This window comes from Balaenoptera physalus, assembly GCF_965194825.1.
Source record: "Balaenoptera physalus genome assembly, chromosome: X".
NCBI lineage: Eukaryota > Metazoa > Chordata > Mammalia > Artiodactyla > Balaenopteridae > Balaenoptera > Balaenoptera physalus.
In genome coordinates this window covers 68288589-68315887 of record NC_138903.1, presented here as the reverse complement: position 1 = coordinate 68315887, position 27299 = coordinate 68288589, and the positions used below count along the sequence as shown (strand labels likewise).

At 36.6% G+C, this 27299-nt stretch overlaps 2 protein-coding genes across 2 annotated transcripts in view; both read right to left on the bottom strand.

The window, feature by feature from the left end:
- LOC309653088 (uncharacterized protein) overlaps positions 1-27299 on the bottom strand; it is a 372770-nt gene that overhangs the window by 204819 nt on the left and 140652 nt on the right. The window lies entirely within an intron of this gene.
- GPR174 (G protein-coupled receptor 174) overlaps positions 2454-27299 on the bottom strand; it is a 46262-nt gene continuing 21416 nt past the window's right edge. The window contains exon 2 of the mRNA XM_082447439.1: positions 2454-14245. Coding sequence (XP_082303565.1) covers positions 12710-13711 — 1002 coding nt within the window. The 5' untranslated portion in view covers positions 13712-14245 and the 3' untranslated portion in view covers positions 2454-12709. The remainder of the gene's footprint in view (positions 14246-27299) is intronic.

Sequence of the window (27299 nt, the reverse complement as noted above, 5' to 3'; positions counted from 1 at the left end):
TGATGGTCTCTTTTGCTGTGCAGAATCTTTTTAGTTTGATGTAGTCCCACTTGTTTATTTTTATTTTGCTGCTTCTGCTTTAGGTGTCATAAAAAAAAATTACAAAGACCCAGGCCAAAGAGCTTTATTCCTGTGTTTTCTTCTAGCAGTTTCATGGTTTCAGGTCTTACATTTAATTCTTTTATACAATTTTAGTTAATTTTTGCAAGTAGTGTAAGATATTGGTCCAGTTTCATTCTTATACATGTGAATATCCAATTATCCCAGCAACAATGATTGAAAAGACTGTTTTTTCTCCATTGAGTATTCTCAGCTCTCTTGTCAAATATTAGTTGACTGTATATGCTTGGGTTTATTACTGTGCTCTTGATTCTGTTCCTTTCATCTATTTGTCTGTTTTATAACAGCACCGTACTGTTTTGATGACTCTACATTTATAGTATAGCTCCAAATCTGGAAGTGTGATGCCTCCTGCCTTGTTCTTATTTTTTTCTCAGTGTTTCCTTGGCTATTCAGGTTTTTTTGTGGTTTCACATACATTTTAGGAGCGTTTTTTTCTACTTCTATAAATATTCCATTGGAATCTTGATAACGATTACATTGAATCATAGATGCCTTTTGATAGTATAGACATTTTAACAATATTAATTCCTCCAATCCCTGAACCTGGGTACCTTTCCCTTTCTTTGTGTCTTCTTCAATGTCTTGTAGTTTTTAGAATAGAGATCTTTTACCTCCTTGGATAAATTTATTCCTAAGTATTCTTGGTGCTGTTGTAAATGTGATTAATTTCTTTACTTCTTTTTTCAGAAAATTCATTTTTGGTATATAGAAATGCTACTGACTTTTGTATGTTAAATGTGTATCCTGAAACTTTACTGAATTGATTGATTGGATCTGACAGGTATTTTTTTGGTGGAGTCTTTAGAATGTTCTATATATATAAATCATGTCATCTGCAAATAAATTCTATTTTACTTCTTTCCTTTCAATTTTGATGCCTTTTATTTCTTTTTCCCTGTGTGATTGTTCCAGCTAGGACTTCTAGTGCTGGGTTGAATAAGAGTGGTGAGAATATGCACCATTTTCTTGTACTTGATCTTGGAGGAAAAGCTTTCAATCTTTCACCATTGAGCATGATGTTAGCTGTGCACTTGTCATATATGGCCTTTATTATGTTGAGACATGTTCCTTCTATGCCTAATTTTTAAAGAGTTTTTATTATGAATCGATGTTAAATTTTATTGAATGCTTTTTCTGCATCTATTGAGATGATCATATGATTCTCTACTTTAGTTCTGTTAAAGTGGTGTATTGATCGATTTGCATATGTTGAACCATCCTTGCATCTCAAGGATAAGTCCCACTTGATCATGGTGAATGATCCTTTTAATGTCCTGCTGAATTCAATCTGCTAGTATTTTATTGAAAATGTTTCCATTGGTATTCTTCAGGGATATTGGCCTATAATTTTTGTTTCTAGTAGTGTCCTGGTTTTGGTATCAGGGTAACGTTGGACTCATAAAATGAGTTTGGGAGTGTTCCATTGTCTTTGATTTTTTGCAAGAGTTTAAGAAATATTGGTGCTAATTCTTCTTTAAATGCTTGATAAAATTCATCATTGAAGCCATATGGCCCTGTTCTTTTCTGGGAGACTTGTTTACTGATTCAATCTCCTTGGTAGTAAATGGTCAATTCAGATTTTCTATTTCTTCCTGATTCAGTCTTGTAAGTTGTATGTTTTTAAGAAGTTTTCCATTTCTCTTGGGTGGTCCTGTTTGTTGTCATATTTTTGTTCATGTTTCAAGGTTTTTGATTTCTTCTATGTTATCTACTTTGTTGGCATATAACTTTTTGTAGTGGTCTCTTATAAGTCTATGTATTTCTGTAGTGTTAGTTATTGTTTCTCCTCTTTTATATCTAATTGTATTGATTTGAGTCTTCCCTATTTTTTCTTAGTTAGTATCACTAAAGGTTTGTTGATTTTATTAACTATTTGAAAAACTTGCTTTTAGTTTCATTGATCTTTTCTCTTTTTTTCCTGATACCTATTTTATTATTTTTCACTGTGATCTTTACCATTTCCTTATGTCTCCTAACTTTGGGCTTACTTTGCTCTTATTTTATTAGTTATTTGAGGTGTAATGCTAGGTTGTTTATTTGCAATCTTTCTAATTTCTTAATATATGCATTTACCACTATAAACTTTCCTCTCGGAACTGCTTTAGCAGTGTCCCATAGGCTTTGGTGATTTGTGTTTTTATTTTCATGTGGTTTTAGATATTCTTTGATTTTCATTTTAATTTTTTCTTTGACACATTGGCTGTTCAGGAGTGTGTTGTTTCATTCCCACATATTTGTAGATTTTCCAGCTTTCCCATTGATTTCTGGTTTCATACCAGAAATATGTGGTCAAAAGAGATACCTGGTATTATTGTGGTCAAAAGAGATACTAGGTATTACTTCAATCTTTTTACATTTGCTAATACTTGTTTTATGTCTTATATGATCTATCCCTGAGAATGTTCTGTGTGCACTTGAGAAGAATATTTCTTCTGCTGCTGTTGGATGGAATATTCTATAGATGTCTTTTAGGTCCATTTGGTATAATGTATGGTTTGCATCCATTGTTTCCTTGTTGTTTCTCTGTCTGGATGATTCATACAGTTTTGAAAGTGAGGTGTTAAAGTCCCCTGTTATTACTGCATTGTTGTCTGTTTCTCCCTTCAGATCTATTAGTATTTACTTAATATATTTAGGTGTTCCAATGTTTGGTGTGTACATATTTATGGTTGTTATATCTTTTGGTTTCCACTTTCATGACTTATCTTTTTCCATCTCTTCACTTTGAATTTACGCATGTCCTTAAATCTGAAATGGGCCTCTTTTAGGCAGTATATAGTTGGGTCTCATATTTTTTAAATACATCCAGTCACTGTGTGCCTTTCGATTGGTAAGTTCAATCCATTTATATTTATACTAATTATTAATACGTAAGGACTTATTTATATCATCTTATTAATTACTTTCTGATTGTTTTGTATTTCTATTGTTTCTTTTTCTCTCTGTTTCTGCATACTTTTGTAAATTGGTTAATTTCCATGGTGATATTTTCTGTTTCCCGTTTCTTTGTCTTTTGTGGATCTACTCTAGGTTTCTGAACAGTCTATTTTAGGTTGATAGCAACTTATGTTTGGATGCCTATAAAACTCCACCCTTTTACTCCTCTTTTTTGTGTAATTGATGTTATAATTTGCTTCTCTTTATGCCATGTAATTGTTAACAATTTATTGTAGCTGTAATTATTTTTACTACTCTTCTCCTTTAACTTTTTTTTACTATAGTTGAGTGGTTAACACACCATCCTAATATAGAGTTACAGTTTTCTGAATCTGACTGTCTATCTTTCATCTTTACCAGGGTGTGGTGTACTTTCATAGGTTTTCCTGCCACTGATTAGTGTCTTTTCATTTCAGCTTGAAGAACTTTCAATATTTCTTGCAAGGCAGATCTAGTGGTGGTGAACTCCCTCAGCAATTGTTTGCCTAGGAAAACCTTTATATCTCCCTCTTATCTGAAAGATACCATTGCCAGATAAACTTTTCTTGGTTGGCAATTTCTATCCTTCAACACTTTGAATATATCATTCCACACTTTCCTGGCCTGTAGAGTTTCTGCTGAGAAATCTGCTGATAACCTAATGGAGTTTCCTTTGTAGGTTACTTTCTTTTATTCCCTGGTTGCCTTTAAGATTATTTCATCATTATTTTTTGACAGTTTCATTATAATGAGTCTTAGAGAAGGTCTTTTTACATTGAGATTACAGGGCGTTCTATTAGCTTCTTGGACTTACATGTCCAAGTCTTTTCCCAGGTCTGAAACGTTCTCAGCTATTATTTCTTTAAATAAACTTCTGCTCCCTTCTCCTTCTTTTCTCCTTCCTGAAGCCCAATTATTCTAATATCTGCCTTTCTTATTGAATCTCATAGCTCTGGTTGGCTTTCTTCACTCTTTAACTCTTAGTTCCCACTCCTCTTCTAACTGCATTATTTTCATATTTCTACCTGCAAGTCACTTATTTTTTCTTCCATCAAGTCTGCCCTGCTACAGATGCCCTTTATTGCATTTTTTAATCTCATTTATTTAATTCTTCAGCTCCAGAATTTCTATTTGGTTCTATTTCATAATTTAATCTCTTTAGTAAATAACTTCTTTTTTTATTGCTAATTTGTTGAATTCTTTCTGAGTTTTCTTGTAGCTCATTGAATTTCTTTATAACAACTGTTTTGAAGTCTATATTAGTTATATGAGTTTGGTTGCTGGAGAAATATCATTTTGTTTTTGTGATGCCATATTTCCTTGAATTAAAAAAAAAATTTTGTAGCTTTGTGTTTCTGCTTTCACATTTGAAGTAGCAGATGTCTCCTTAACTAAGCTTTTATGTCTTCTTTGGTTCTTATAATTAACAAAGCTGGCTATTAGAAACCTCTCTTTTGTATTTCAGAAAGTAGTGCTATAGTGCATGTTTTTGTTTCTCCCTTGAGAAACAGTTGCCTATTTTCAGAGCACACTTTCTGTGTCCTGAGCTTGCTCTTCATGATGTACTTGGGAGCACACACAAGGAACTGGCAGCAGACTGGAGGGAGGTCTGGGTCTAGCACTTGGTGAGGTGTGTTTAGGGAGTCTGAGGACCTAGTAGATAAATCTCCAGTTGTGGCACTCCTAGAGACATGTGGATGGACTTTCTGCTGAGCCCAAGTCCCTCAAAGCCATTTGAAATTTTAATCTGCCTCTTTCTTAATATGCTCCATTCCCCCAGTTTCAGAGCCCCCACCTTAGTACTCTGGGTGCTGGTGGAGAGAACTTGGTTTCTCCAGCAGCATCCCATTTAGCTGGCATAAGGGGAAGCCCTCTTTTTCTCCACAGGAGAGGTCACCTCCACCAGATAAACCAGCCACAATCAATACCTTTTGGGGGGTGGAACGGCACTGAGAAAGTTTCTTTCACCATCTCCACTGTGACAAAATTCATGTGTTTTTTTTTTCTTTTTTCTTTTTTCTTTTTTCTTATCCAAAGTTGTTTTAGATTCTCCCTTCAGGAGGCTGGAGTTCTGCAAGTCCTTTCTTGAGGGTAAGTATCTGCTGAATTCAGTACTCACCCAATTCTTGCCCAACAGTAGCAAGTGGGGTCCAGGCAGTCATACTGGTTATGCTGGTTCGGCAACCCATATGGTGATCTGTCTATATCCTACTATCTGCACTGGTGGACAACTTGGGTCCTTTAGAGCAATGTACAAAGTCCAGAAGCTCCCACAAATGTGCTCTTGTTGGTGAATGGATGTCTAATTTGTTGATTTAAAAGGGTTATACAAAGAAGGAATGTCTTATGCTATCATGTCACTGATCTCACTCTCCCAACATATATTTTTTTTATTGTCTACTATGTTGCAAGTAGTGAGGTAGGCATTGTAGACACAAAGGAGAAAAAATCTTGTATTCAAGTAGGGCTGTGAACAATAAACAAATAAATAAAATAAGTACAAATTATAAGAAGCCATGAGAAAAAAATCAAGATAACTTATTAGAAATGAACTTGTGTCTAGAGGGGTGGGGAGCTCTTTAGTTAGGGTGGTCAACTTTGAGAACTGACACACTTTAACTGAAGGAAGGGAAAAGAAAACTGTTGGAAGAACATTCTAGGCAGAAGAAACAGGTACTGCAAGACACTTTTTGAAGCAATTTTAATTCCTTGGACCAATCAAGTTTGAGGGCAAGCCTATGCTTTGCATCTGAGCTGACTGGTGGGAAGTCAGGAAAGGGAAGTGTTGCTTCCTCTCTAGGAACAGAGTAAAGAAAGTATAGGTGGGATCCTGACCAATGCAATCACTTCCCATAACCTTGTTTGATCCCCCATGTTGCAGGTTTTAAGTGTTGTCCATACACTCCCAGAGCACCACCACTATAACTTTTTTTCTGGAGGTTGCCCCTCCTTTTGCTGTAGGTAAAAGTGCCATTGGATGATTTAGATAACCTCAAGAGGGAAGAGAATTTGCTGCTCCATTAGAGGGAAGTGATGGTTTTATAATATGGAATGAGCATACAAGAGACTACTGGGTTTTATGGTTTGTATGGAATTCTTAGGGCAAAATGACATCCCTAGTACTTCTGATATCCATGGAATGATAGATAATAAACATTGTTACATCATTTGTTTTTCTTTTTTTATAATAAAAGAATTTTTAGCTTAGCATATGACAACCCGTATTAATGACTACATATTCTAGTCTCCTGTGCAGCTTGGCAGGGCCATGTAGCCGACTTCTAGCCAGTGAGTTGCAAGCAGAAAGGATTTTCAACACTTCCAGTCACCCCCTTAAAAAAAAAAGCATGTCTCCCTTTCCCCATTCCCCCATCCGACTATCTATAATGTGAATGTGATAGGAAAACTTGCACCATTCAGATTAAGAAAACACCCCAAATGTGTTGGAATTATAAGACAGGAAATGTATATCCAAATATCTTTCAAAAAAAGCCACCAACTGGCTAAGACTTTTACATGAAAGAGAAATACATTTCTCTCTAGTTTAAGCCACATTTCTTTAATCATAGGTAAAACTATAACCTAACCAGTACAGCTTATAAAAAAAGATTCAAAGGAAGAAAATGTGAAATGTCTGAGGGAAATTTTAGAGAAATATAGCCACCTAACTATAAGCATTATTCATAGAGTTTACATAACAATGACATAGGTCTCAGAAAAATTTCAGAGTGTACATTTACATGGATGCATTCTAATACTGCTCTAGAAGTATTGTTTAGCAGACGATTTTGACAAAAATGTAGAAATTCAAGCTGTCAGCAGTGGTATTTTTACTTTTAGTGGACCTGAACGTGCTGGACTCCTTCCCATAAGAGTCATAATAAATTCGGATGGAGGGATCCCTGAACTAAAATCAACATTATTCTGTATCACACTTCTGCAGTAGAAGGAAGGCTTGGTTAAGGCAAACAAGATCAGGTTAATAGATGATTTTAACTAAGTTGGAACTTGCTCAGATTGATAAAAAGTAAATTTTTATACTTGTTAGAATTTAGTGTTTGATGTCATTACTGAAAAACATCTAAAACTAGTTCTTATCCCTTACCCCTTTTTATCATATATTAAATAGTTCATTTAAATGGTACTATAACTTATTAAAATATTAAAATTTTGAATTATGTAATATATGAAATGTACTTTTATATAATCTGGGGTAAGGAGAGAGGGTGCAGACATAGAGGAAAGAAGACTGACCATGTGTTGCTGTTGGTTGAAGCTGAATAGTGGGTACATGAGGGTTTCTTATACTAATTGTTCTTCTTTTCTTCTTTTGAATATATTTGAATTTTTCCATAGTAAAATACATATATATGTTATACATATTATATATATATATATCTACTTATCTATCTTTATATGCATCTGAGTGAAAAAGTTAAACTTATTTAGTGACACTATTTTGAACCCATTATTATAATGTTTTACTTTATCCAAGTATGGTGTAGGAAGTTTATAGTAAGATTACTTCCTTCATGCTTTCATTTCCTGAGCCTCAAACTTGGATCATTATTGTTTCAAGCAGTTTTTGTTTATTTTTTCTTCTCATTAGATTGGCATTTAAAAGGTATAAATGATCCTGGTCTTTGTTCAAGTTGTGAATATTCAACATTATTTAGAAAAAGCTGAAAAACATATTTCCATTGTGGGACAGAATCAAACCTGAAGAACAGAGATCCTAGATCTGCCTCTCAACTCTGCTTATGAAGCTCCTGCATAAAGGAAGATATTGGGGTCAGAGTGATAGGCCTAATTACAGCCCACTTTCCACCAATGAACAGTTGTTCTATTATTCCTTGAAGAGATCCAAGAAGGAAAATGTAAGGCCTTAAATAAGGACTATGCCTATAGATGAATAAGCAGATGTTTAGTAAGGAGTTAGATGAAGAGAACTTAGTCAACAAAAAATAGAAGAAGAAATAAGGTCTTGGAAAAATCAAGTAAGTGTTTAAGGCTGAGGAAGTTCTGCTGAAGAAATTATCTGTGAAGTTCAACAAAGATACAGCTCACTGCCTGCCCCTCAAACACACATCACATCCTTTAATTTTTGAGGAATAAATAAGTTGAAAGAGCCACATTTACTTGAGAGTTTATCTCTCACTTCTTCCCCCTCAAAATATGGTACAGTGAAGGCAGTGAAATTACTTGTGCAGTGGCTTCAAGAAGGCATGTAGGAGGGATGTACATTATTTGAGGACATTTGATGTGTGGGTCAAATCCCATATTTATATCCCATTATTTTCTTCAAGTCTACCAAAACATCAGAAATTTCTCCTTAGGAAAGCCTTTACCACTTCCTAGGAACATTTTTCTGTAGCAGTCAAAATGTATAATTCATAACAACTTGGTTATTGCAGAAGATACTTGGGCCTCCTGAAAGCATTAGGAATATAGGTGAGATGAGGAGGGAGTTGCTAAAGTGGAAGAAAGAGAACTAGGATGAGAGGAGAGCCAGGGACAATTCTCCTGACTTTACTATTTGTTTTGTTTTGTTTTGTTTATGTAGATCTGTTTTGAGAAGAGCAGAGGGGGACAGTGAAGGATAAGACTTTTTTCCTGCTAATCTATAAGAAAAATCAAACTATCGGGTCTTAAAAACCCTTAAGACTAAAGAGAAAACATTCCTTCTGTTCCCTCATCTCGTTTTCTGCCCAAAGACTATACTTTAACAAGTACAGGTATTTAAGTCATTTGGATAAACTTGGTCAACAAGTGAGGATGGGGAATAATCTTAGTAGGGTGTGAACAGTATGGGAAGAGTAGATGGGAGGTGTAGGGTAGGATGGGGAAGTGGTTCATCTTTCCATTTGAAATTAGAATGCACCACTCCAAAGAGAAAGGGAGAGTAGAGCCTCAGGGGACTTACATCCATGCATGTGAGAACACTGACAAAGATCATCAATTACATCAGTTTGCTGAAAAAGTGACACTGAATTCTGGAGGCAGAACTTTTCTATGCAAATAGAGAGACCATCTTTATTATTAAAATGCATATTATAAATTATAGACATAAATACATTCCAAGTGCAACATTTTCACAGTGTTTTGGGAGTAAAAACAAAAAGATGACAGAAAAATTACGTTGCACAGGAGTTCCACTTATGCATAGTTTCAGACCAAGGTAGTTTTATCTGTTGTTCCTAGAGCAGATGGCTCCTTTTCATGGAATTACAGGTTAACAGAATTAGTTCCTAAACCAAGTGACAATGAAAACATATAAACCATTTGAATATAATAATAATAACAATAACAATAATGACAATAATAATAACATGGAAATCACTCCATATTAAAAATATCTGTTGGGGACTTCCCTTGCGGTGCAGTGGTTAAGAATCCGCCTGCCAATGCAAGGGACACGGTTTCGAGCCCTGGTCCGGGAAGATCCCACAGGCCTTGGAGCAACAAAGTGCATGCGCCACAACTACTGAGCCTGTGCTCTAGAGCCCGCGAGCCACAACTACTGAGCCCACATGCCACAACTACTGAGGTCTGCATGCCTAGAATCCGTGCTCTGCAACAAGAGAAGCCACAGCAGTGAGAAGCCCACACACTGCAATGAAGAGTAGCCCCCACTTGCCACAACTAGAGAAAGCCCATGCTCAGCAATGAAGACCCAATGCAGCCAAAAAATAAATAAATAAATGAATAAAAATTATTTAGAAAGTCACTTTAAAAAAATATTTGTTGGAATAATTGTGTGTACATTTTGCAATCAGAACTCAAATAACTTTAATAGGAAATGTGAGTTCATTTATCTTGAATTGTATATTACTGTAGTTGATGGTGTTTACTTTTTGAGGGTTTTACTTTTTTCATTAAACCTGGAAAGTGACAAATGGGAGGTTTGGAGAGAAAATTCTCCAAGGAAAGGAGACACTCAAGAGGCTGCTGTCTGGATGGCAGCTGCAACAGTACTTCTCTCCTAGTTTAGACTTTTCCCTGGAAATCAGATCCAGAGTTGGAAGGGGAAAAAGTCAAAAAGAAAAAGAAAAAAGCAGAGATCTGAGAAACTGATAGTCATGTTTGTAGATATATTTCTTAAAATTTAGCATCCCCATTATTGTAAGAAAATTAGGTGATCACTTACTATATGTAACCTGAAAGGCACTGCTGTAAGACTCACTTTCTTCAAAATATCTTCCTTTCCAGTCTGCTTTAGTGTCTTTAATCCCTCCATTAAAAGTGAGAGATTTACACTTTGAGTTAAAGTTCATCCCTAAGGCCTAGAATTCAGATATCCCTTGGCAAATTAATATTAAGCTAACATTAGTCATTAGTACCTCAGTGTGAATAAATTTATCAGTTACTGACTAGAACAAGGGAATAGGACAGAAGACAAAACATACTGATGATGAGGAGGGCTTGATAAAGTAAATCACAGCATTGGATACAAACTTAGATGGGCAGGCCTGAAGAGAAGGTGTGGTCCTAGCTAAGCAGCATAAGAATACTGGACACTTGTTCTCTCTGTCTTTTCCTCAAATGATATAAATAATTTTCAAGGGCTTCTGGACTGCCTAATAAATGGGCTATAACCTCAACATTTCCTCTAAGAAGTTCACTAATCTCCTGGATATATTTTCCTCCTGTTTAAAATAATAGATATGTTTAAAGTGAAATTAATATGTTAATGAAATTAAATCACTGGTCTCCCAAAATGACCCTAAAAAGTGTAATTCATGCTAATATAGAAAATAATAAACACATATAGTATAGACAAGTCCTTTTCATTACAAGTACCCACAAAATTATTACTTCCAATCCCATTACAACACTGAACTATGTTCAAACACAAATCACTTTAAAGCAAAGAGACCAGGCATAATTACAGTTACCCATTTTAAAGCACAATTTAATAGCCATTTAGAACTCATTTAACACATCAAAATATGTACCTTATGATGAATAATTAGGATATAAATACATACACTATTGCTAGCAGCACAAGTCAATCTTCTAGCAGGGTTTTATCTTAATAACAAAGTACAAGCAAATCAACACTTGCCTAGAGAAAACATTAGAAAAATTTCCATTCATCTTAGATATTAGAATTCATTTTGATTTCACCAGTTCTTTTTCCCCAAACATATTGGTATTGTAACTGTGTGCTTAAAATAACTCCCTTCCTGTAAATATGATGGAGCTCTTCCTTGATTTTCACATTCCTTCCAGATAGGAAGTAGCATGTTTCTTCATTTTATAGCACAAAGATTTTAATTAAAGCACGCTTTGAAACTTAGAGCTTTTTGCCAAAATATTTTTCAAAGTATTCTAATATTTAAGACCTCAGGTTAAATTACTACCCATATCCTGGGTCTGTTTCCTGCATACTAGTAATAAACAGGTAGCAGGCAAGGCATTTTAATGGGCATCCAATGTGGCCAAAATTAATCTTCTGCACTTTTCTCAAATGGGGAAAATACTGACTTCCCCAGCTGCTGGGAGGGAGGCTGTGCTGGCCTTACAATGGTATGACTGGGGCAAAGTTAGGCCAGAAAAATTACTGAAGACTCTAGGGTCCACATGCCTGGCTGCCTCCAAACCTACTCTGGCTTGTGAATGCAGCTTGACAGTTGCCACCTAACTTAAAAATAAGAAATAACTTCATCTTTTTGCTCTGGCCTAAACTTAGTGCACTACTTCTTCCATAGGCTCAGAAAGTGCAGTAACCTGTCAGAGGTACCTTGATGTCACTCTAGAAGCATGGTGGACATTTCCTTTACTTGGCAGATCCATACATCTTCAGAGGTGTTCTCTGGAAATAGTTTAAGAGAATCAGAACTATGATTATCACCTATCTGCTTTCTCCTGGACCTTTAAAGGCAATTTGGGTCACATTGTATGAACTTTGACAAGCCACCTGCCCTGGTTAGATTAAATATGGCAATTTATACAGTCATAGAGAGTATGTGAATTTATTTCTTGTTCTTATTTTAAACATACCAGAGGCCTGAGTTCAGATTTTCATTCTATTAATAGATGTGACAGATGATTTTTCATACTGATATTGAAATGAAGGAAATAGCTATTTGAGTCTTCAAACCCTAGAGTGCAATCACATATGGAGATAAAAATGGTCCATGATTTTTTTTTTTTGGTCCATGATTTTAACACTGTTTTTGCAGAATAATATAATGTCCATCCTACTAAAAGACAACTAAAATATGATATTGGGATATAAACTGTGATTACTAGTATAAATAGACAATTACATTGCTTCTAAATACAAAGAAGCTCAGTGTCCATTGTTAAAAAACTAAGTGCTTAGAATGACTTCAACTTAATAGTCTCTGTTTATCTTAGGTTCACAGATACAACTGCTGGCTCTAGTTGAGATCATATGTGTACAGTATGTCATTGAAATTTTATAGCTTAAGTCTTAAAGACTTCATGACAAATTACTACATGGACATCTCAACATAAATGATAGTGGAGTGTAATGCTCTAAATAGGTTGTGTTATGAAGATGTGAAATCCTCATATGGGTAAGGTAGAGCATAACTGAAAAGCTGTGAGTACTTCCCATGATTACTTCCCAGTGGCTTGGGGTATTGCAGGTGTGTTCTGATATACTTGCATTTCAGTCCACATCCAGTTTTTTTTTTTTTTTTTAACATAGTTCAGTTGTCAAGATAGAAGTGGTATGGCTGCTCACAAATGATTTTGCATGGAGTTTTATATTATCATGCAAATCTTGTCTTGAAAGCCGTCTTCTGAACTCATCAGTGGTAAAGTAGTATATGATTGGGTCAAGGCAGGAATTCAGACTAGCCAGACACAAGGCAATAGAATGAAATATTAGAATCACCCTTCTGGCTAGGCAGCTTTTAATTTCATTGGACTTGACCAGGAAATCTAAAGGAAAACTGAAGTGATAAGGTGCAAAGCAAATTAGGAAAACTCCTGCACAGGTTAGAATCATCTTCAAGGCTTTCTTTTTCTCTCCAAGGTCTTGGGCCACAGGATATTTATCCTGCAGTGATAAAACCGTCTTCCAGGTACAATACAGGACAATCAGAAGAGGAGTGACAAATCCAATCAACTCGCCAACGGTCATCATGACAACAGACTGGGCTAGATTGACATTCCTGGTAGGAAGATCCACAAAGCATTTGGTTCTGTTGCTAGGGGTGTCATCACTGCTTCGGAGGAGAGGAAATAGCAGACAGGCAAGGCAGATTATTAGCCAGCCAGCAATGCTGATGTATAGGTCATATTTCTGTTTACAGTCGTGGAAGCGAAAGGGGTAGAGAAGAAACCAAAATCTTCGCACACTGATGCAGACCAAGAAGTAGATGCTTGCATACATGTTGACATACTTCAGGTAGAAACAAAACATGCAGAGGCCAGGCCCAAATGGCCAGTCATGATTCAAGTAGTAAAAGATCCTCAGTGGCAAGGAGAGGACTTGTAGTAAGTCAGCAATGGCTAGGTTTATCATAAATATCACAGCCCGTTTGGTTTCTTTCATATAGCCATAAAATACCCACAAGGCTAATATGTTCCCTATGAGACCTGGCACAAGAATGACAGTGTATGTCACTGCATAGATGAAGTATCGAAAATCTGTATTAGATCCATCTGTCCCAGCACATGTGTCATTAGCAGGCATGTTTCTTTCTAGAGAAACTGCCTTTGCTAAATGGTGGTTAAAAACCTAAATTTATAATCTACTGCTGGTCTTTCTAAAAGACTGATCATCGATGGGCTGGGGAGACTGAATATAGAATAACCTCCTTTTTATTGCATTGGTCTGGGCTTCTATACATGATTTGGGTTTTTTTCAAATAACTATCTGCATGTTTGTTTTGGATTTGTCTACATTAACTACATTGAAGTCTAATGTGCAAGCACAGATGACAAGCTGTTATAATTTTCCTTTCTTGTTTACTCAGTTAGAAGGCCTTCTGGGACATCATAACAGTTGATCCTCTCCCATTTGATCATAAATGTGCCATATAGTAGCTCTTCAAATTCCCATATGATGACAGTCATCTCTCTACTGGTGTTTGGCAGGCTGTTTTCCTTTTTTTTGGCTCACATAGAAGAAAGGTTTGCTTTAGTACTCAGTGGGTCCACAACTCCTCAGAGGTGATTTACTTGGATGGATCATCTTTCTGGGACTTTTTCAGGTATGTGTCGTAAACTAAAAAGTGAGAAACAAAGTCAGAGCTGCAAATGAAAAAAAATTAAGCCAATTATTGTCTAGAAATTTTTGAAAAAAAAAGCCTATGTGTAGAAAAATCTATTACCTTTAATGGAAAGTTCTGATGTGAATGAGGGTGATTAGTCACAAGTTCCATAAGACACTTTAGAATTACAAGACAGTATAGCTAGAAGGAACCTGAGAAGTAAACTAGCCCCTTACTACTCAAAATGTGATCCATGAACCAGCATTACTGGAGAGCTTTTTAGAAATGCAAAAGAATCTCAGATCCCATCTGGGACTTGCTGCAACACAATCAGCAATTTAAGAAGAACCACAGATGATTCTTAGGCATATTAACATTTGAGAGGCTCTGATGTAGACCACAGCTTCACAAACATCACTGATTGTCACACTCATCTGGGGAAATTTAAGAAAAATTACAACTTTCCTTAGATTTTCTGGTATCTCCTCTAGAGATTCTGATTCAGTATTTAGGGCCTGAAATTTGTATTTTTAGAAAGATCCCCATATGATTCAGATATAGCCAACCCAGCATTTGTCCTTGAACCTTCATATAGGGACCACTGATTTGTTTCATATCTTCCCCAGATATCTGAAAATTAGTGGGCAACCAGCCTCTCTTTAATTACTTGCAATAACAAGGGTCATTTAGTCACCTCTCAATTATCCAAGACAAAAGACCATGACATCAATATGGAGAATCAAAATCCCCAAAAAGTTGACCCAGCTAGGTCTATGACCTTTGTTCTAAAACAAATTTTAGCTTAGGCACCTGGATAGTTGCCTCGAGGCTGCTGAAATGCAGGAGGAGTTAATTGACTTTAAAGATATGTGGGAAGAACAAAAAATGAAGTAGGAATTATAAAACATCCTGCTTTGGATTATCAAATCCATGTAGATTATCAAATCCATGTTTGAAGTTGGCTTGATTCAACCCCTGAAGGAATTGTAATTGTTATTATTTTGCCTCAATTTCCTGGTAAGTAAAATAGCACATTTGCTCAAAGATACAATGCACACTTTATTTAAACGTGCTGATAAATAGTATGAACTATGCATTCAGATTGAAGGGGTTAAATACTTGAGATTTCTCAGATAAGGAAGTAGAGAGACGGTGTTATAAAATAAAAAGAAGCAAGACTGTAAAAAATAACATCGATGTTGAAAGAGTGGTTAAAATTAGAGGTTGTTCAGCTCCCAAACTGAAATACATCTTTGAAATATTTTCACAGGTAGTGATTTTGATTAGGCGACAGGCAAAATTAGGTGGCAGACCAAAAAGTCATAAGCCCTGGGTTTTCAACCTCCTTTTAACTACTTATATAAAACTCATCACCTGCTAACGTCACTGATTAGAAATCGGAACTAAACAAATAAACATCCAGTCAACCTCTAATGAACATTCACCTCTCCTATCAAAACCAATGACTCTTAAATCTATATGTCAATTCTGAGCTGTAGCTCTCTTTCCAACTATATATAACACCTCTTCTTTTGGATATTTCATCATCATCTTAAAATTCAACATATGAAAGTGAAGCCATCTTTTCTATTTATTGAAAATATGTCATATCTTGTCAGATAATGTCACCTCTTTGATAAAAAATCTCCTAATGTCTTCTCATCTCACTCAGAGGAAAAAGTCTTTACAACAAATGACCTATTTTAACTACATGATCTGGCCCCTGGTTACTCTTCTGACCTCACCTTCTAAGATTCTCCCTCTTGCACTCTGCTCCAGCAACTTTACAATTCTTGCTGTTAGGTGAACAGACCAAGAACCTTCCTGCCTCAAAGCATTTGAATTGGCAGTTCCCTGTACCTGAAATGCTTTAGCCTAGTTATTTATTTGTTTTACTCCCTCGCCTCCTTCAGATCTTTACCCAAGTGGGTCCTTTTCATGAGGCTTTCCCTCATCTTCCTATTTAAAACTGCAGCTCACCTCCAACACTCCCCATCTCCCTTCAGTATTTATTTTATCTATTGCCAGTTGTAACTAACATACTCTTTGATTTTTACTTATTTATTTTGTTTTTTTTTAAATCTACTTTTTAAACAAAATTTTATTTATTTATTTATTTATTTATGGCTGTGTTGGGTCTTCGTTTCTGTGCGAGGACCTTCTCTAGTTGCAGCAAGTGGGGGCCACTCTTCATTGCGGTGTGCTTGTCTCTCACTATTGCGGCCTCTCTTGTTGTGGAGCACAAGCTCCAGATGCGCAGGCTCAGTAGTTGTGGCTCACGGGCCTAGTTGCTCCGCGGCATGTGGATCTTCCCAGACCAGGGCTCGAACCCATGTCCCCTGCATTGGCAGGCAGATTCTCAACCACTGCGCCACCAGGGAAGCCCCTTTATTTTGTTTTTATATATTTTCCCTACTAGAACGTAAAGTTCATGAAGACAAGGATTCTTGTGTGTTTTGTTTACTTGCTATAAAACAGAACTGAGGACTGTGGAAGACACAAATAAGTGCTCAGTATTTGCTGAATGAAATAATTTCAGTAAATAAAATCAATATATCTCACACAAAAATCATCATCCCTCAAAACTTCAAACCAGATTCTGCTCCTGACTTCTTCATTGCTGTTAAGTTCACTAATGTTTTCCCAGGTTGTCTCAAAGTCTTGGAGGCATTGACTCTTTGTCATTTATTTTCCACTTCCAAACAAGTTAGGGAAGATAGCATACTATGGGGGAAATAACATATGTTTAAGAGTCAGGATTACCTGGATTTAAATTATTGCTCTTTTAATTAATAACTGTGTGACTTCAGGTATATCACTAAATTTCTCTGATTCTTTAATTTCTCATTGATAAAATGAGAATAATCATAGTACCTGACTTAGAGAGTCAGTGTGAGAATTAATTGAGCTGCTGTATATAATTTATTTAGCATAGTGTAAGGTACATAAGTGTTTAATAACTGATATTATTATTATTACTACTTTCTGCAACTGCGTTATTTCTCATAATATTATTCTTTAAATTTGCATTGTTTATACTCTAGTTCAGGACCTTATTACTTAATTTATTTCCCTATCCCTTATCATTTTCTACTCCATACTATATAATGCTGTCAGATATTTTTTTCCTTAAAATGAGCTCTTAAAAAGCATTAATGGATTCCTATTGCCCAGCAAATCACAAAATACAGTCTGGCGGTCAATGGCTTCCTTAAATACAGTGCCATCTACCTTTAGAATTTTGTCTCCCAGTGCTCTCCTAACATGCCCAGAACTCCAGCCAAACTGAGCTTCATACTATTCAAACTGACTTTTTCTTCCCCCACAAATAGCTTTTTTCATTTTTTCATTCTGCTACCTCAGCTTGGAATATCTTTTTTTGTTTTGTTTTGTTTTTTTGCATACCAGTACTACTTATTTGTGAAGATCTTTCTCAAATTTCCTGTTCTTCGTGAAAACTTCTTTAACTCAACACTGTTGTCCTAACTCCTTTTTAAAACCGTCATTTATACCTCTTTTAAAGCACATACTTCTTCTGCTTTTTGGTTAGTAACTTATGTCTGTGTCTTATATATGCCTCTGCTCCCCTTTTCACCCCACTCCACCACAACTAGGCCAGAAAATTGTTGAAGTCAAGGGCTGAGTTTTATATACCTTTATACCCCCCGGATCACCTAGAACTATGTTTGGAATATGTTGGGATCATCCAATATTTATTCAGCAAATATTTATTCAGCATTTGCCAGGTGCATGCTTGATACTGGAGATATAGGTGGTGGAAAAAGGCACAAGATCTCTGTCTTCTTAGACCTTATAGTGTAGTGAGGAAGAATGATAATTGCCGCACAATATGAAAAATGTGATCATAGGCAATGTACAGTGTACCCTAAAAGCACAAAAGAGGGGAACCAACTAAATATTAAGAACATATTTGCTTAAGTGATGTGAACTTAAAGTCAAGACTATCTTCCTGAAGTCTGTATTTTTCCTGTTGGTTGTTCCCTCACTGGCCACATTTTAATGCTTTTTCATCTGTATATCCTAGACTGCAAACTTGAAATGCTCCTGAATACAGAATCTCCCTTAATATTCTTCTGACTTCCTTCTGGGAGAGCTGGTAATGTTTTCCCTTTGTTCAGATAACATTATTTTCTAGTAGGAAAAGTTGCTTGGGATTGTTGGCAAGGCTTTCAAACATGAAAAAAAAAAACCCTAGTCAGCTGTGCTGTAATGAATATAAATATTCCTTTATCTAAGAGCGATGGACACAAAAGATGAAGGAGGCATTTTTTTCAGAGCATATTACTATTTTTTTTGAGATTTCCCTTTCTCAGGAAGGAATCCGTATTGTAGCAGACACTGGAACAGACTCCAATTTTAAATAAGCTATTTATTTGAAGGAACATGCCAGATTCCTTGAGCAAAATTTTTTCTTGCTTCAGGAGCCTATCCTTACTTAATTTTACTCACTTCCTTGGGAAGAAGAAAAACATAAGAGAAAAAATGAAACTGATGGCCTGAATTTAGCCTGATTTCCATCAATATACAGGCCAGAAACTATTCCATATGTAGTTCTTGTGGGAAGTTAGTATTTTTATCTATGAATATTTATCTGTTTACCTGAACCTGAAGTTTCACTAAATTTTACTCATGATATGGTTCAAGAGTGTCTTCCAGCAATATTGTGTATTTCGTTGCTTATTTCTGGGAAAACCTGTTTCAAATGAATATCAGGGATAGTTTTCTGTGTTATTTTACTGAGACTTCTTAGTAAAATCTCAGCAAAATGTGTTTCTGTATTTTAATAAAGGAAAGTGAATTATTAAAATTATTAAAAGACCTAATTTATAATGGTGGTCTTTGAGACATATTAGTGGCAAGTAGAGACTATATTTTGGGATGTGGAGCTCTGCCCAGCAACCATCCAATCACAGGTCAAATGCAACTGCTTGCTCAAAAGCCAACTTTATTTTAGAGTTCTGGTTATGTACACACTTTAGTAAGCCAAGAAAAAGCAGACCTAGTGCTACAAGTGACTGCAAATAATGTGGGACAGAACAAGGAGTGTACATGTGTATGGGAGGCAATTATACCTTTATGATACATGAGTAATCACAAATATTGAATAGAAGAGAGCAGAACAATTTCTTCCTGATTCTGATCAGCACACATAGCAAATCTCAGGGCTTCTTTTTCACTTTTGAAAATCTTCAAAGTGAAATAATTTACAGTATTTCCAGAAAACCTGTCCAGCAACTATATCTAAGAGCTGACTACAGCTCAGTAAGCAAATACTTTAGAAAGTCTTTACCTGGTTAATTCTTCTAGGGAGGATGCTCCATCAGAATTTTTATTTTAAAGAGGGGTGGGGGGCTTCCCTGGTGGCACAGTGGTTAAGAATCTGCCTGCCAATGCAGGGGACACAGTTTCGATCCCTGGTGTGGGAAAAGCCCATGTGCCACAGAGCAACTAAGCCTGTGCACCACAACTACTGAGCCTGCGCTCTACAGCCCACAAGCCACAACTACTGAAGTCCGCACATCTAGAGCTGGTGCTCCACAACAAGAGAAGCCACCGCAATAAGAAGCACATGCAGGACTTCCCTGGTGGCACAGTGGTTAAGAATCCACAGGCCAATGCAGGAGACACAGGTTCGAGCGCTGGTCTGGGAAGATCCCACATGCCGCGGAGCAACTAAGCCCATGTGCCACAATTACTGAAGCCCGCGTGCCTAGAACCCGCGTTCTGCAACAAGAGAAGCCACTGCAATGAGAAGCCCGTGCACTGCAACAAAGAGCAGCCCCTGCTCATCACAACTAGAGAAAGTCCATGTGCAGCAATGACAACCCAACACAGCCATAAATAAATAAATAAAAAGAAGGGTGTTCTCTATAGATACCACATCTAATCATGCTCCCAACTTCTCTTATCTCTGACATCTATGATTCCCTGATATGCCAGCTCCATGAAGGGAGGAAATACCTATATGTGGACAAAGCAGTTATTTAGAGTTATTATTTTGCTAGGAAGTTTCACTTAGCTGAGTCTAAATGTCTCTTCTGAGATCTGAAGCACATTTCCTCTTCAGCTGATTCTGTATCTTGTTACTCTGCTCTGAGTAATATGCTTTTAATTACTCGGAGAAAGAAGGAAGGTCATCACTCAATCTCACATCAGAGTGAATAATGCCCAGTCATGTTGCCTTTCCTCAGATATCCTAGTTCGCAATCATTTCATATCCCACAGACCAGCACATGCCAATTGGTATTGGGAATGGGTTACTGCAGAAGTTGTTGAAATCTGTACTGATAATTAAAAATTACTTTAGCCACTATCCACTTTCTTGCTCCTACCATCCATTAAAAAAAATTAGTCAGTTTGTTCTTACACGGCTCCCACCTCTCAGGGTCTCCCTCTTATCCACATGATTTATAGGTGTCTATTTTTATTCTTCCCTTTTTTCTTAAGCAGGGCTTCTCAAAATGTGGTCTCTGGGCTAACATGGTGTATATAACTTTGTATTCAAAATACAAGTAACCATTTTACAAAGTTCCATTTTACACGTTACATTTAAAATATTTTCACTTTGTAGAAGTGATGAGAAGATCACAAGTTATGTTACAGTGGGAAAACTGTACGTATTTTCTGTTCTCACTGCTGACACGGCTGTGGGGATTTTCCTCAGCTCTTTTGAATGTCACCTTGTGTCTCAGACCAGACATGAGCATTTGGACAAGAAGAGAGATTTTTTGTAAGGAAACTTATAAGCTTCCAAGCTTACATAAAATAAACTAAGGTCCAAGATAATCAGGTCCTTCTGGCCCTTTTCACTTTTTTGCAGTTCTTTTTCTTGCAATTTTCTCTTTGAGAGTGTACCCTATCCACTGCGTCACAGGATTAATAGTCTGTGAAAGTGGAGGAGTAAACCAACCTTAAGGGTTCTGGTAAAAAGAGCAAGGGTGAAGTGGAAAATTAAACCAGTCTCTAGGGCCTCAGTCTGGAGCTGGCCTTGATTTGGGGTGTAAGTAGCTACCTAATGTGGTGTAAATTCATGGATTGCCAAAAAGCCCTCCTTTAAGAAAAAAGAAAGGAAAAGTCCTTTCCTACTTGTTGGCTGAGGCCCAAACTCCTTTTTCTTAAGGATAAGCCTTTTGCCTTACAGGGAGAATTTAGACTTGGAATTTCAGCCTCCCACCTTTAAAGATGGAGTGCAGTAATTTAAACCTGGTAACTTTTCTTGGGGAATGTCAGTACCTCAGACAAACTCAGAATTTCTGGATCGTGTGTAATAGACCTCAGAGCTTTTGCATCCTTTGTCTTTCTGCTCATTGTATCAGATCTTTCTGGCCTTGGTGCTCAGTGGTTTCCCCCCTCTCCACAGTTACTTGTGTTTTACTTATAATTTGGAGCCATTTTCTCCACACTATATTATCCAAAGTGTATAGCATTTTGTTTTTAAAAAGCAAAGCATAATATGGAAACCTCTCAGCAGATACTGGGGTCTTCAGAAACTGCATAAAGAATCCTGATGGAAAATTATTTAAATTGAATTTTAAATACTAAAATGCAAATGGCAAAAAGGAATTGTTTAGCCCTCAGTAATTACCCTAAAAAGTACTCAGAGAGCCTTCAGTAATTACTCTGAAAAATTCCCAGGGAACATTTGATATCCAAAGAACAAGACAATTAATCTAATAAAAGTGTGGTGTCTTGAATTTTACTTTTTTCTTTTTTTAATCTTTTGGCCTCACTGCACAGCATGTGGGATCTTAGTTCCCCGACCAGGGATCAAACCTGCGGCCCCTGCACTGGAAGCACAGAATCTTAACCACTGAACTGCCAGGGAAGTCCTATTCTTGAATTTTAAATGACAGATAATATTACTGTCCTTCAATCAGGCTTTAATGGAGGCATAGGAAAGGGGTACAAGACACTGAACACTGTTATCCCAGATGACTGAATATAAGCCTCCCCTATTGTGGTTTTGTTTTTGCTGGACCTGTTTTATTTTATGGCTCTTGGTAGTATGTTTTCTCTCAACAGGTTTCTAGTTGGTTACTTCTCAATCTTCGACCATGTTTTCTATACTTAGAAAGTGGATCCTATAAATTAATCAAGATTCTCACTTCAAAAAATAAGTCTTAAAAGTCCTTTAAGTCACTGTCTAAAGAGTAACCACATACCAGGAACCATTACTGTGGTCCTACAGTTCTCCTTCCAGCATCAACAACCCTCCTGACTAGTAGAAGCAAACTGAGTCTTCTGGAAACTCTTGGCTCTTAGAGGTATTTTTCTGATTACTGACACTGAAGTGTCATTGAAAAAGATGACTGTATTCCTTGACTAATTTTCCACCAGTGATGGGAATGCTGTGACAGGTGCATGGCCCTTGGCTTAAGTGGAAGCAGAGAGGGTGGCACATCACTGCTAATGTTTCTTCTTCCCAGACTCTCCTTTTTTATAAGCCACCACATTTGAGAAAAGAGCTATGACTCTAAGGTGTTAGGAGTGGAGGGTTCTCTTTCCCTGGATCTGTCTCCAAAAGGAAGGTTATAGGGGGTAAGGTGGGGAGAGTCCTAGACTAACCTCAAAGACCCTTGTGCTAAATCTACTGTACCCATTGTTCCAAGAACCAGGTAATGACATATTCACTTGGAGATCACTCTAGCCCAAGTCTAGAATAAGGATGCCCCAGGTATGAAACATCAAACATCAAATTAGATTGTAGGTCCTCACCAGAACTGTTGTCACAATTGTCTGAGATGACATCATATACATATTGATTGAAAAGAGGTTGTGAAAATTGTCATATGGGACCCTTTCTTATGACACTCTGTTCATCGCACACTAATGTTTTAGGTACTAGATTCACAAAGACCGAGAAATTTTACTCTTCTCTAGGACAGGGCTGAAGTGTCTTAAAGAATCACAGACCCCTTCTGAAGTCAAGCCAGGGATTATGTTAGCCTCTGGAGCTTGATGCATGTGCAATATTTGACTGGAATTTTGTGTATTTGTTTTTACTGCATAATGCTCTGTTAGTAAATAAAATAATTTTTCAGTGAGTATCATTATTTGTAATATTTGGGTCATTTCTGATGACATTTCACTGGAGTGAAAGGTAATATAGTTCAAGATTGGGATATAATGAAGGACAAGCCAATGTTGTCCTTCATTGACCTTGTTCTTTGGCTTTAAAAGCAGGTATATATCGGGACTTCCCTGGTGGTGCAGTGGTTAGGAATCTGCCTGCCAATGCAGGGGACACGGGTTTGAACCCTGATCTGGGAGGATCCCACATGCCGTGGAGCAACTAAGCTCGTGCGCCACAACTACTGAGCCTGCGCTCTAGAGCCCGTGAGCTACAACTACTGAGCCCGCGTGCCACAGCTACTGAAGCCTGTGTGCCTAGAGCCCATGCTCTGCAGCAAAGAGAAGCCACCACAATGAGAAGCCCGCGCATCTCAATGAAGAGTAGCCCCAGCTCGCGGCAAGTAGAGGAAGCCCAAGAGCAGCAACAAAGACACAATGAAGCCAAAATAAATAAGTAAATAAATAGATAAATTTGTTTTAAAAGAAGCAGATATATATCATCCACTGTTTTCTTGCAGTCTGTAGTATGAGTTGAAAAGTATCTAAGAAACCCAGAAAATCCCTTCTTCTAAAGTCTTTTGCAGACGTTCCTACAGAAGGACTATGAGCTTCTATTCTGTTTTGACTCAAAGGATAGAGTGTCATCTTCTACCTAAAATGAATAGGCAAGCAAGTAAAGAATACCAACCAGCAATTGCAAGCTTTTTGTACGTTTCCAGCATAGTATCAGTAACACTCAGCAATATTTCAGGAGGAACAGACATTCATATTTTATCTCTGTTTACAACATTTTGACATGAGCAATAGCTGTACTTCCTTTCTATTATGTTAAATATCACAACTTTATTATTTTAGACTAACATATTTCTACAGATGTCTTTATCAGATACAGGTTGAAGCATATCATGCATTTGTGCAAAATCCTTCAAATATTCACACTTTGATGATGTAAATATCTGACATTCAAAGCTCTATTTTCTCTCTTGAGCCCAATCTCTTATTACACTCTTCCAAATGCCCTAGGCTTCCACCATGCCAGACTGATCTTGAATACATAATATACCGTTTCATATCTCCCTCTCTTTTAATTTAGTCGGAATGTCTTCAAGGTCCAGTCCCCTATCCCCACTTTCCCACTTTGATAGAAAAATTCTTGATAGAAAGGAGAATTTCTATAATCTCATTTCTTCCTCCAAGACTCTCTTGAGTTCATCCAAATTGGAATTAACTCTCCTTCCTTTGACTTCCCACAGCATAGTGCTTATAACTCTATTATAGTCTGATGTGTTTCATCCTGTCTGATAGTATGGTTAGTTGTCTATATAACCACTAGATTGTAAGCTTTTTGAGAGTAGGAACTCTGTCCTAATCATCTATGTATTTCTCACAACACTTAGAACAGACCTGTACTGAATGTTCATTGGTAGACCTTTAGTAAATGCCTGTTAAATTTGAATACAAATGTCCCTGCAAGTCTGTAGAATATTTTTTCCAATTATCCAGTTCTGTATAATTTTTGAAATAGGTCACTTAAAGGCTCTTCAAGTTATAAAATCTAAAAACATATTTAGTAATTTCTAGCTGTTGTTTTAATCATTGATATTGGCTACTGCAAAGTATTTGGAGATTACAAAACCACTTTTTAAAGAGTTTTTCTTTTTTATTTGCTGAGAATCACATCTGAATTATTTTCTGTATGAAGTTGTCTTTTTTAATAACAGGAAAATTTGCTCTTTCTTATTGGTCACCTGCCAATGGATAAAATAAGTGCTCTGGATGCCATACCATTGAACTGATTACAATTTCCTCCATGGTTTCCTCAAAACAATCAAATGTATTCACTTAAGTGTTTGGGAATCAAATTGAAGAAATTTCAGAAACAATCAAAAAGAAAATTCCTCCTTCACAGCAACTGTGGCCCCCACAAGCTCCATGCTCACTTAACATTTAAAAAATTATTCAACTACAATTTTACCATATTTATCTGCAAGCTCTGAACTAAGGCAGAGTACACGACTCAAAACACACTCATTGCCTTTTTAAAAAATCTCAACTTTTAATATACATTTAAACAGCCACATTGTAATGCAATCAAACGAAGTGCAAATAAAAGGAAGTCAGGTTTAAAAAATATTACCCTCCCACCATGCACACACACACACACACACACACACACCAAAATGGAGAAGAGCACACTTCTTTGTGGTAATGTGGTGCTATTTTTACTTTTTTTTTTTTTTACCACCACCTGCTACCTTCTTATGGCAGGAAATGACAACTCCCTCCCCCACCATAACCAGGGAACTCATCAAGTACTGAAAGTGTGTTGAACAGGCACTTGTTCCCAAAATCTGCAGTTGAGAAAATATTCTATTTTGTTCCTATTACATTTACCTGCTGGTTTGCTCACTTTTATCTCTGACATAAGCCAATTGCTTACCTCTCTCTCTCATTATCTACTCGGAGAGTACAGCTGGACTTCTGGATACCTAAGTAATTTAGGCATAAGCTTGCTATTTATTTATTTCCAATGCCTTTCCCTTAAATGTAGCTTGTGAAAGGCTAAAGAGAGAAGGTACTTCTAAACCAAAACTGGTGACCGTAAATAAAAGGATTTTTTTCAGTGAATGGCATTATTTGCAGTATTTGGTTAGGTTTTTGATGACTCTTTATATCACTGGTTTGAAAACTAAGTGACTAGCCACTTCTTGAGATTCATTGCAATTGAGTTCATTGCATTTTCTTCCTGTTTTATTTGTAACATTTTAACAAGTGTTAAAGCAATGACATTTAGCTCTAAGAGATGGCAAAAAAAACCTTGAATTCAGATGTTCCCCCACCTCATACTTACCAACTTAAGTGTATGTCAGGGTAAACGAGATTGGAGAAACAACTCTTTGACAGTTTGGAAGGCCAATCGTTTGTTTCAATGATTGACATCAGTGACAGAGTAATTGTGAATATGAGAAATATGGTTATTTTTTATTTTAAGATGATCATCAAATGGTAATGTGCTTCCATCATTTGTTTGTGATCTATCTAACTGTCCATCGATCATTTCAACAAGGCTTCACAGACGGGATAAAAGGAAGGTTGAAACAAATGGCTAGCAATCTTAAGGGCAAATTTATCTAAAACTGGGACCCTTCTCTTTCACTGTTCTTCCCAATACTGGGTATGTCACTGATGCACTAATAACTCAAAGTTTCGACTTTAAAGTTTTCTTTAATCTCCTTCCTCCCTCTGTCCTGTTCCTCTTCTCTTCCTCCTATTTAGACTGCAACTTCCTCCATCTGACCTTCTCTGCCACACTGTTGTTATCTACATTGTTTTTTCCTTAGTTCTAGTTCTATCTATCTGATTTCCTTATTACTCTCACAACTTCTTCAACTATGTCATCAACATGTCCTACATACCACACCAAGGTATTCATCTCTGATAAATTTCCTTTGCCTGAGAGGATGAATCGTATTCTCTATGTGAACTTATTTATCTGGGAAAAGTCACACAAGAGACACAATACAGCACACCTGCACACACACACACACACACACACATATTACCTTTCTAGACTCCATCAGTGAGTTGAAACATTTAAGACATTGGATTCCTCACAGTGATAATATTTTTTTAAAAATAAAGTTATTGGAAACAACAAGGCAGAACTACAGTCAATATCTTGTAATAACCTATAATGGAAAATAATCTGAAAAAGAATATATATATATATTCTTAAATCATATTTAATGGTGAAAGACTGAATTCTTTCATCCTAAGATCAAGAGTAAGTAAATAATGTCTGCTCTCTTTCCTTCTATGCAACGTTGTACAACTTTCCAGGGCAACCAGGCAAGAAAAATAAAATAAGGTATCCAGACTAGAAAGGAAGAATCAAAATTATCTTTATTTCTAAATGACATGATTGTCTATGTAAAAAAATACAATGCAATCTTCAAAAAAAACTACCAGAACTAA